This window comes from Panthera pardus, unplaced genomic scaffold, assembly GCF_024362965.1.
Source record: "Panthera pardus isolate Hobbes unplaced genomic scaffold, ASM2436296v1 HiC_scaffold_1, whole genome shotgun sequence".
Taxonomy (NCBI): domain Eukaryota; kingdom Metazoa; phylum Chordata; class Mammalia; order Carnivora; family Felidae; genus Panthera; species Panthera pardus.
The window spans coordinates 69,095,265-69,107,606 of record NW_026526654.1 but is presented as its reverse complement, the minus strand read 5'-3'; the positions used below and the strand labels follow the sequence as shown (position 1 = coordinate 69,107,606).

The window sequence follows — 12,342 nt, the reverse complement described above, 5'->3', positions numbered from 1 at the left end:
ACTGTCTCCATTTGGGATGGAGAGCGTTTAGCATGTAGGTGCTCAGGAGTTGAGTAAATGGTAGCAATACATCTACATGTTGGCCTGAAATAACAGATCCCTAGTTCCACACTCAGTAGGTTATAAACGTGGCCTGAGCTGTAACTCAGTCCCTTCTTGGGGTGACTGAGGTAGCCATCCATAACCCGTTAGCACACTTCCTTCACTGTGTCAGCACAATGAGCCACAGCATAACTGGAAGACCAATCTGCTCAACTACAGAGAAGTTAGAAAACCCACAAAGGTTCTGGACCAAAAAGCCTCCTCTACTAACCAGAACAGAGTCACCCAGGTTAGAGCAGCTAGTTATCTTTTCCCAATAGGAAAGGTATCACAGGTTAAGGAGAATGAAGAAATTTGACAAAGGGTAACAGAGTAAATTAAATGGATTGGCTGTAAGTCTCTCTTAGAAGTGGGCATAATCAGAGCTGACTTGGTTATGGTCCTGAGAGGCTCTCTGGTTGGCCTCTGAAACAGTGCTGGTCTGGCAGTAAGCATGAATGTTCTTCCAGGAACCCAGTATGTGGGGCGCGTGGGTGGCTCAGCTGGTTAAGCAGCCGGCTTTGCTCAGGTCATGATCTCACAGTTTGTGGGTTTGAGCCCCGAGTCAGGCTCTGTGCTGACAGCTCAGAGCCTGGAGCCTGCTTCGGATTCTGCGTTTCCCTCTCTCTGTCCCTCCCCTGCTCGTGCTCTGTCTCTGTCTCTGTCTCTCAAAAATAAATAAACATTAAAAAAAAAAAACCAACAAAAAACCAGCATGTGCCCTTGAAAGCAAATGTAAAAAAGATGTGTAAGGAAAGGAAAATTTTCCCTTCTTCCCTTCTAGATTCTTTGGCTGGCCTAAAAATTAAATTGATATAAGATAACTTATCAGGAGAAAAAAACAAATTTAATTCCATATATACACAAGCCATACAAATATGAGACTCAAAAGAAGTGACCAGGAAGGCAGCCTTTATACCTTTTAAAAAACCCAGAAACAAGTATTTGTGAAGAACTGATGAAGGAATTTGGGCTTGGGGTAGCAAATTAATGAAGAAGTAATGAAGCTGTTTTTACAGGCTTCTCAATCCTGAATCCCGTCTCCAGTGATGAGAATGCTTTCACCCGCCAGGTGCCGAGAGGGTGCCCTTCACACAGGAGTTTATTTCCTGCTTCCAGGGGGACAAAGGAGTGTCCTTCTTACAATGGCTATTTCTTAAATAATTTTAATTCAACATAATCCATATGCCAAAGTGGCATATTTTTTAGAGTGGCATACTTTGCTTCCCTTCAATCCCACCTTTGAAACTGCAAAAAGCTTCATAATCCAGAAGCTGAGTTGGTAGATTATTTTACTGTTTCATGGAATTAATCTCTTAGTCTTAAAAACAGCTCAGTTCAGGGGCGCCTGGGTGGCGCAGTCGGTTAAGCGTCCGACCTCAGCCAGGTCACGATCTCGCAGTCCGTGAGTTTGAGCCCCACGTCAGGCTCTGGGCTGATGGCTCGGAGCCTGGAGCCTGTTTCCGATTCTGTGCCTCCCTCTCTCTTTGCCCCTCCCCGTTCATGCTCTGTCTCTCTCTGTCCCAAAAATAAATAAAAAACGTTGAAAAAAAAATTAAAAAAAAAAAAAAACAGCTCAGTTCAGTTAAATGGTTGTATCTAATATTAGGAGGTTGTGATATAACTGGGCTCCCACAATTGGGTCTATAATGTGTGAGAAATCAACTATTTATTAAGGCATTTCTATGGAAACAAAAGAAAAACAAAGGTTAATGATTACAACAAATTATAAACCAGCTTCTAAGCCCAGGGGCAGCCAGTCAAGAAAATTTCTAGATGTCAGAATCAAAGCATCTTTTGCAGTTTGAATGTCTCTGACATCACCAGGTGTTCAAGTAAACTTTCTGAGAGGCACATAGAGCAGCAGGCATGATTGTTGAAACACGAGTTATTGTGGCCATTTCTCCGAAAGTTTATATCAAGTCATTCGCATTCAGTTTATAAGGCTTTGGGGGAAAGGTTAGTTTTGTTCTTAGTGATTCCAAGTCAAAACTGAGAGAAAATTGGAAAGGTTTATTTGCAGAGCTATAGCCAAATATTGGAGGAAACTAGAACTCAGGATCCAGTAACTTTAACAGGTGGAAAACAAAACCTCAAAGCTAATTAACAGCACTAGAATCTGATATTCATAAGGTTTCTTTTTTAAGTTTATTTATTTACTTTGAGAGAGACAAAGTGAGGGAGGGAGGGGCAGAGAGCAAGGGAGAGACTCTTAAGTAGGTTCTGCACTGCCAGCTCAGAGCCTGATGTAGGGCTTGAATTCACAAAACTGTGAGATCATGACCTGAGCCGAAATCAAGAGTGGGACACTTAACCAACTGAGCCACCCAGGCGCCCCTAGAATCTGATATTTATAAAGGTGTATTGCTGAAACATAATTTTTCCATCTACCAAAAATAATCACAGAAAGACTAATTTGTTTGCAAATTAAATCTAGTTTCAATAAAGTTGGCCTATTTACACAAGTGTAGCAAGAATAGTAACTGATCATATAGGCTCTTCTAACTCTGCTTTGTTACAATTTTTGGTAAGGAATCTCAGATTGAACTCTTAAAAGCCTCTTGAGGCTAGGAAGCCAAGCCAAGGACTTGCTATCACACTTCACCTGCAATACCTACAAATCTGGGTTAATTCCTCTCTTCTCAAGGTCTCCCAAATATTCTGAGGTTCCTGAGCCTGCCAGGAAGTGACCCTCCACATTCACCTAGTAAGGCTACTGGGAACCCTGTAAGCAAGGTACCAGGCCAACTTTTCCAAGGGGCTCTATTGTTTATTGGCTCCCTAAAGTCAACCATAGTTTCTTAAAGCTGTCTGGTCATATCTAAGTCTATGTAGATCTCTCAGATATGACATTCCAGTCAAAGCCTCAGTAACATAACCAATGTTTCCACTTATGCTCATTTTAAGAACAGATTCTTATTGAGCTTACTCAAATAACTGTATTGCCATGAAAATAAGAATACTCACTAACAGCTGTTAAATTCTGGAGGTATGAGGTAGGGAGAAAAAGCAATTGTTTCAATTCTGCTTATAAAGGAATAATTCAACAAACTGCTATAAATCATAGAGAAATTAAGAGAAAAGAGAAAAAGGTTTTTCTTAAATCTGGAAAAACCAAACATTTAAAAAAAAACAGCAATGTTTCAAACCAAAAAGTCATAAAAAATTATGATCATCCTCCTCAGTTCACTCACTCCCATGTTCATTCAACCCCATGTAATTAATGTTTGTTCTGTGTGAATTCAGTTTTTCGGTAGTTATGGAAATTCTTACCCAGTTCAGTTGGACGACCTTAAAGTTATCAGAAACTTGTGTTCCACAATATTTGTTAGAGTCCATTCATGAACCTCCTTGAAGATGAAGCACTTTTACAGGAAAACTTTTACAAAACATCAGAATAAAACAGTAACTGTCTGTAAAGGAGAAAGGACTTAAAAATGGCCATGGTTAAAGATCTGATAAAGTTCATTACAATGCAATTGGCAAGAAAATCTGATTATATCTGGGAATACAACATTTTAAGATAATAACTGGAATTACAGTGATAACATTATCCTGGGACATCTGATTTCTAGGAATTTCATATAATTTCTGCAACACTTAAAACAGATACCTATACAGATACAATGTAAAGAAAGCTTGATATTTCTTATTTAACAATACTTCCCATGTAATTTAGCAATATCACATAAACCAATTCATTTAGCACCTCCCTTTTATAAAGAGAAAAAACAAATCTTTTGAGATGTTCCAGGGACCCCTGGAAAACTCCAACTCACTTTCCAGGTCAAAAAATTGTGTTTAAAAATCGATTTTGGAAAGTTTGCAAAAAATATCAAAAGGTTTGGACACTTGACTAAATAGGATCACAGATAATACTTAATTATATTTTTAACCAAAGTGACGAAAGATTTTAAAAGCAAATACAGGAGATTACATTGTTTTAAGTAAAATTCAGCTCTTAGCGTTAAGACTCAGTTAAGTAATCAAAGATCTGATAAAGACAACATGAAGCACAGGAAAGTATTTTAGTAAAACACAACATTTTTGCTTTTCAGGCAGATTACTCAAAAGGTAAAACAAAACAAAACAAAACAAAACATTCATAATATCTTATTAAGAGCAGACCAATAGTCCAAGAAAACTTTGCCCTTTCTGCAAATGAAAGAAAATTACATACGCAAACTATTAAAAAAGCAAGTGTATCATTTTTAAAAACCTTTATAACAATTCAATTTTTAGCCAATGTGACTACAAAACTAACTCCCTCCCTTCCTTCCTTCCATCCTCCCTCCCTCCCTCCCTTCCTTCTTTTCCTTCCTTTCTCTTTTTCTTTTCCTAAATGTCTATGTCCTTAGTTTGTCCTTTATTTTTCTCTTTTCATTCTGAAATAACCAGCTTTACTTTAGGACAAAATTTACTTTCTTTTCTCTTAACAAAAATACATCTCCATACCTCATACCTTTTCTTAGCTAAAAACACATCCTAGTTTCCTTGCAATACAGAGTTGTTTGTTATTATTTCTAGTAGTTTTAATTATATATATTATAAGCTTTCTATAGTTACATTCATAGGGTGGTTCTCAAACTCCAAGGTCATTAGGAGAGCTGTGAAAACAGAGATTGCTAGGTCCCACACACAGTATCTGATTCAATAGGTCTCAGCGGACCCCAATAATCTGCATTTCTAACAAGTCCCCAGGTGATGCTAAAGCAGCTTGTCCAGGGAACCCCCTCTGAGAATCATTCTCTCATGCTTCTGTCTTCCACTAGATTGTGAGCTTCTTGAGATGAGGGAGCATTTCTTACACCTCTTATTTCCAGGATCTAGTCAGTGTCCTGTACTCATTCAATCAATCAACAAATACTTACTGAATGCCTATTATGTGCCAGGCACTATTGTAGGCACTGGATTCATCATTTAAAACATTTATATATTTATACACATAAATATATAAATTCATATATATATATATATACACACACACATATAAATTCATATATATATAAATATATATATGAATATACATATATATATATATATCCCTGCCCTCATAGAGCCTTCCTTCTGGTACTACATAGTAAATTCTCAATAAATGTTGAAAACTGAGTTGTAAAGTTTATAAGGTTGTAAAGAAGGAAATATGCATTATCATGAATATTTTAATAGTGCTTGTAAATATCCATTTTCTACTTCCTAAGCCTAGTTTTTCCCATTTTATGTTTCTCCCTTCTGATATCCCCCTCAACATCCAACACATGCATCCATAAACCTGGCAGTATACCAGGCTTTGGCATCTTATAAAAATTTTGCTGATTGATTTATAAAATATTAAATGTGGATGACATATTAGTAAAAAAACAACAATTCTAACATGAATTTAAACATGTATAATTAATATATTGAAGCAACTGGGAGGATGTAAGCAAATCTCAGTATTTTCATATTGATAAATATTTTAAAACAGCTTCACTACTGGTTTTCAAATTTGCCTTAGTTATCTCTAAGGATATCTCTCCTCCCCTCTCTCAATATTTAAGGCATTTCTCAACTGGCTGGTATGATGACTTTGAACTCCCAGTGCACCTAAGCGGGCTGCTGTTCAAATAGGGGCATTGGTCAACATTTGGATTCTCCTGTGTAGAGTTCTGAGAGACTCCGTTAGGAGGCCTCATGAGGCCAAGTGGTGTCGTGGAAGGGAAGGGGTTGATCGCAGGGGCAAACCTGATTATCTCTGCACAGCCAAGGCAGATGTGCCTCATGATGTCACATCCAGGCCCGTGGGCCATGGGCTATGCACTCCCTCCCTAACTCTAGGAAAGTGCAAGACATGTACCTTCATCTTTGGACTAATTTCCTGAAAGTTTCTCAGCAAATAAAAGTTGAGAGGTTTCACAAAGAGCAATTTGGAATGCAACTGACCTGACTGGCCATAATTTTACTTTCAAGATTCCCAGTATTCTTAAGGTTTGCAAATAATTTTTTTAAAACCTTCCACTGAAAGCCATGAGACACTCTATTAATTGTATGGAGCGAAAAATGGGCAGCATTGGTGAATGGAATTCAAAAAAGGCTAGTTTCAATACTCCAGACTATTTCTTTACTGTTAACATCATAACCAAAGTTGGCAGTGTGAATGACTTCAAGAATCAGTGCTGCCTCAGAATAGTATTTTCTTCCTACTGCTATCCCAAATCAGTGATATAACACCCTAGTCCAACAAATCATTGTGATTTCTACATATTGGAAGAGTTTTAAAAGAAAATTAAGAATGTTGTCAGGAATATACTTTTATAATGGGGATCATGTATATCAACTTCATTTTTATGAACCTAATTACGATTTAATTAGGATTCAATCCTAATTAAATTCCGATTATTAAAAAGCTTTAGGTATAATAAATGTGAACTTTTGGTGAGCCATACACCGACTTAAAAATGGCCAGGTCATCATTTACTTCCCTGGAGCAGTTTACTAATTATCACCTTCATAATCTGAAGGAATTAATATTTTTTAAAAGGTGTAGAATTCTCTGCTGAGATGTGACCCCAGTGAACCAGCCCCTCTAAAAAAATTGGCTAATGTAAAGCTAAGACAAGGAGAAATTAACCTCAACAGGTGATTAAATTGATCTCATTAAATTATTGCTACCTCATTTAATGTAATAAAAGACCACACTGCTATATTCTGGAAAACAGACAAATCTAAAATAAAAATATTGTCATTAAAATCATTCATATGGTGATAATAAAGTAGCTTCCTTAAATTTTTTTTCCAGTTATTCATAAAATCCATCCTTATTTTCTGAGTTAACAAGGCTAAAGTTTTAAAAGTGCAATAAAAGTTCTTGAGGCTTCACTGCAGTCTAGACAGGACTTCTTAGCGGTTCCCGAGACACAGCTTTTTGCTTTGGTGCTGATCTTCACCGGGAGGTATGGGTCTCAACACACCATCTGGCGTTCAAGAATAACTCAATGTCAGGAAAGTTTCACTTCAAATACGTGGGTATTTGTTAAAGTCATATAGGTTATAAGATCAAAATAATGCCTAAATTCAAAAGGAACACTCATTTTTATTTTACCTTAAAATTCTCAACTGTTGAAGAACAGACTCCAGAAAACTCACTCTGGTAGTACAGTATCTGCCCTACTGACGAGTGGGTTCACTAAACTCTGAAATCTGTACTTTAAAAGGGCAAACATATGATATACAAATTCTACCTCAATAATGCTGTTACAAAATTTAAAAAGAGACAGGAATATTATTTGTTGCTATCAAGCACTTGTTCAAAAATATATATAAAACATGAACTTGCAGTTCAGTGAACAGTCATAAAGTAAACCAACATGTGACCCTAACCCAGGTCAATAAATAAAACATTGCCAACAAAGCAGAAGCCTTGCTCTTGTCCCTCCCTATCGCAACCTCGCCTTTCAATCTCAGGACTGCTAGCTGCAGCATGTTTTCCTTTCCTTGGTGATCTAGGAATAATAAATCCTAGATACAAGCCCTTTATTGATGATTAAGTGGCAAATATCTCCTATTCTATGGCTTGCCTTTGTACTCTTTCAATGACATCGTTTGATGAACAGATGTTCTTAATTTTAACACAGATAAATAAATTCATCTTTTGTATGGTTAGTGCCAATTGTGTCCTTTCCCTAACAACAGGGAATTATTAATTGACCCCCTCAAACACTGTTATTGAATACACATTCTTTAATCAGATCCACATGTATTTTTCTTTGCATTTTTTTCTTTTTTCCTGGTTAATTTTTTTAGAAGATGGAGTGGATAGGTCTTTTTTTTCCAGATTGCAAATAAAAAATACACTACTTGAATAAGTAAAGCTAATTCAGAACACAGAAAATCAAGATATTTGCACGGAAATTATAGAATAGGAATTCTTTTCACAAAGACCTTTATATTTCCTAACTTTTCAGGGTAATCAAATCATTGTTATTATCAAAAAATTTTTACTTATTATAATTAACTTCCATTTACCTAGAATCCAAACAGATAACATAGCTAATATTTAAAGAGAATACTGTATAGCAATAACTCATAGTCAAAATTATGTGGCTAAGGAATTACAAGATCTCCCAAAGATGACATTACATTAAAAATACCTGTGTTAATATGCAAATAATAAAGCTTTGAAGACTAGTAAGTAATTCATTTATGGTAGCTGAGATGACTTTAGTTAGATTATTCAAATAACCAGAGCATTTCCTTTGTCTGACCAATCTCTGCAAATGTGCCTTTACTCTAATAAAAAAGTATATATCCTCTAATTTGGCCTTAGAGCCATCTGTATTAATTATACACATTTGTCCTTTCTAACTGTCCAGCAAGCTTTTGTTTGGTATAGAAGAGCCTTGTTGTTTACTCTTTCATATAAATTTAATTTATATATTCAATTTGTGCATGATTATTTGTATTAAACTGCAGATTCTATGGGACTGATTATAAACCAGCACTTTCCATTGAATCTAGCATATAGTAGATACACAAATGTTTGTAAAACAACTTGAATGGCAAAAATCTAACTTGCAAAAAGAAAATGGTCTATCTACAACCACAATTTCAAACACCTGATCATTAAAACTCACTATGTATCCTTTCTTCTTAGCAACAAAGTTAAGCTTAATAAGAGACTTTTAAATACTTACTCTCTCTGCTTTCAGGCTCATTTTGTTCACCCACACAAGTTCTTGATGGATTCAGCTGCCACTGTAAAAGGGTACAAACCTTTTATTTATATGTTTAAGAAGGATTTAATAAACAGCATTTCAGTACCCTGTTGTCAATATCAAAACATTTTTTTTAAATGTAAGGAAAAAAAAAAGCATGTTCATACCAACCAGTCCCTATAATGACCCTAAATGACCCTGAATGATATGACTTCTGGGATCAGAATCAATATTCTTAGGGAAGGAAGGAATTTTTTTTTAATATGGAATTTATTGTCCAATTGGTTTCCATACAGCACCCAGTGCTCATCCCAGCAGGTGTCCTCCTCAATGCCCATCACCCACTTTCCCCTCCCTCCCACCCCCCATCAACCCTCAGTTTATTCTCAGTTTTTAAGAGTCTCTTATGGTTTGCCTCCCTCCTTCTCTTTTTTTTTCCCTCCCTCTCCCCCGTGGTCTTCTGTTAAGTTTCTCAGGATCCACATAAGAGTGAAAACATATGGCATCTGTCTTTCTCTGTATGACTTATTTCACTTAGCATAACACTCTCCAGTTCATCCACGCTGCTACAAAAGGCCATATTTCATTCTTTCTCATTGCCAAGTAGTATTCCGTTGTGTATATAAACCACAATTTCTTTTTTTTTTTTAATTTTTTTTTTTTTAACGTTTATTTATTTTTGAGACAGAGAGAGACAGAGCATGAACGGGGGAGGGTCAGAGAGAGAGGGAGACACAGAATCTGAAACAGGCTCCAGGCTCTGAGCTGTCTGCACAGAGCCCGACGCAGGGCTCGAACTCACGGACCGCGAGATCATGACCTGAGCCGAGGTCAGACGCTCAACCGACTGAGCCACCCAGGCGCCCCTAAACCACAATTTCTTTAACCATTTGTCAGTTGATGGACATTTAGGCTCTTTCCATAATTTAGCTATTGTTGAGAGTGCTGCTATAAACATTGGGGTGCAAGAGCCCCTATGCATCAGCACTCCTGTATCCCTTGGGTAAATTCCTGGCAGTGCTATTGCTGGGTCATAGGGTAGATCTATTTTTAATGTTTTGAGGAACCTCCACACTGTTTTCCAGAGTGGCTGCACCAGTTTGCATTCCCAGGAAGGAAGGAACTTTAAAGATCCTTTACTTTCATTTTAAAGGTAAAGAAGCAGAAGACCAGAGAAGTGCAGTGACTTGCCCACTAAGGGCAGCAACAGAATTCGCATCTGAGTTTGCCCAACACTGTAGAGTTTCCACCACACCACATTCCATCTCCAGGTCCTATGGCATCTTATAACACCCAGAGAAGGCTTAGATATAAAGAGAGAAAGTACGACCAAGATAATCTTGCCTTTTAGTATGGTTATATCACATCATATACCATATCTCCTCTGATTACAGTTTTCCATCTCAACCGTTCAAAAAGAAATAGGGAAGCCTGATTGTTCTCAGATAGTACCGAGAAGCGTGGGGCAGCTGAGAAGAAAAACTGAGTGTAATCAGTAGGTCACGGCACAGCACTTCCCTTCTCACTTGGCTAGAAATCCCCATCATCAGAATTACTAATGACTTGACCAAAAAGGCCTATTAGGGCACTATGTCTAGAAAGGCACAACTCAATGTGCCTTCTGTAAGCATCAATGAGTTCATCAAACTATCATGATCCTTGAGGGGGAATGAGATACAAGACAAACATTTTTCCATGGATAAAAAAGTCTTTGGAAAGGGAGGACATCTAGAACTGGTTGGTTGCCTATAGAAATGGGATGGTTGGGATTAGCACCAGGAAAAAGAGGACTGACATGGGGTGGAAAATTACATATGAACTTAAAAAAAAAAAAAAAAAAAAAAAAAAAAAAAAAAAGGCATGTTTCAAAACATGTCAAACTACTAAAATCTATTAATTTTGGAAAAGTAAAAACTAATAACACTGAATCTATATTTAAGGATAATCATAAAAAGACTATTTCTAACTTTAAGAAACTTAGGAGCCATTTAGGTGCCTCACAACAGGAGGATGGTTAAATAAGTTATATCTGTAAGTTAGAATATTGTATAACTATTAAACATTATTTTTGAAGAATTCTCAATGACACAGAAAATACAGCAACATGTTAACAGTAGTATCTATGAGCTGTAAGAAAATATCTGTTCTTCTTTACATCCTTGGTCCTCTAAAATGAGCATATATTACTTTCAAAATAAATAAATTTAAAATAAGTAATATGACCTAATAGAGAAAAATGTACATGTATTAAATAGAAAGAAAACAAAAGCTTTCTGAATAAGGACATGGGTTTACACTGGTAAAATCTATTCTTGAAAATACTGTTGCTCAGCCCTAGCCTAGTTTGCAACAATCCCACAGAACAGAATCACTCATCTCAAGGTATATGGTAACACCTCAAGGAGAAAAGCAAGTTTTCCAAACAAAATTAATTTCAATTTGCTTTAATCTTAAAAAAAATCAATTTTTTGGACATGCCTATACTACTGTTGACAATCTAAAAATAAGTATAACCATTATTGACATTCAAATTTAGAATGAATACTAGTTCATGTTAGTCTCTGGTATTTATAAAAAAAACAAAAAACAAAACAAAAAAAACCCTAGGCATTTAGCTAACCAGGGAGTTTAAGTCATTTACATAATATTGCAAACCAGGCCAGATGAGGGAAAGGAGGAGAAGGAGGAAAAGTAGGAGAGAGTTAACCTTCACCAGAAGGAGCACAGAGAAGAATCGTGTGCACCTGAGTGGGGTACTCCTGTGGGTCTTGGCCCATCTCTGCCGAGGGGCCTCACACCCTCTGTCTTCCTGCCTCCTTCTGCTTCTCTCACCCTATATCTTACATTCTTCTGACCTCTTCATTGTCTTTACAGTGAGAAAGCTACTCAAATCTGCCAGTAAGCAAAATATTTCAGAATTCACTTAATCTGTCTGTCACAGTCCTGAAGAGCTAGGTCATTTAATCTTTATGGAGAGAATGTGAAACAACTATTTCCTTCTACTCCTCAGGAGGAATGAAGAGACAGAAAACAAAAACACAAAACCAGAGATTTCTCTTTGACTAGCTGGATGTAAGTTTTTGTTTGCTTTTACAAAAGAGGCATCTTGCTCATCTCTCCATTCTTTCAGGGCCCTCCTTTTTTTAAAAAATCATGAACTTTAAATAAAACTGGAAATAAAAAAACAAAAATAAATGACAAAAATAAAAAGGGTAAATAGTTATGATACTTCATACACACAAAACCTAGGCAATATGCTGTTATAATTCCAAAATTTTTAATATAAATATATAAGTATATGTATACACATATATAGTTTATTATTATTATTTTTTTAATGTTTTATTTATTTATTTTGAGAGAGAGAGAGCAGGAAAGGGGCAGAGAGGGAAGAAGAGAGAGAATCCCAAGTAGGCTTCACACTGCAAGCACAGAGTCTGATGCAGGGCTCGATTCCACGAACCATGAGATCATGACCTGAACCGAAACCAAGAGTCAGAGGCTTAAGCGACTGAGCCAGCCAGGTGCCCTAATAGACACTTTAAAACATATCTTTTTGGTGCCTTAT

The 12,342-nt window shown here is 36.6% G+C and overlaps 1 protein-coding gene across 2 annotated transcripts in view; it reads right to left on the bottom strand.

The window, feature by feature from the left end:
* Positions 1 to 3,373: 3,373 nt before the first annotated feature.
* CDADC1 (cytidine and dCMP deaminase domain containing 1) overlaps positions 3,374 to 12,342 on the bottom strand; it is a 50,249-nt gene continuing 41,280 nt past the window's right edge. Inside the window, exons 9-10 of one of the 2 annotated variants that reach the window (XM_019447597.2) lie at positions 8,754 to 8,814; positions 3,374 to 7,034 (exon numbers count right to left, since the gene is read on the bottom strand). In XM_019447597.2, coding sequence (XP_019303142.1) covers positions 6,961 to 7,034; positions 8,754 to 8,814 — 135 coding nt within the window. In that variant the 3' untranslated portion in view covers positions 3,374 to 6,960. The remainder of the gene's footprint in view (positions 7,035 to 8,753; positions 8,815 to 12,342) is intronic. The other variant, XR_002079437.2, reaches the window with a different exon arrangement.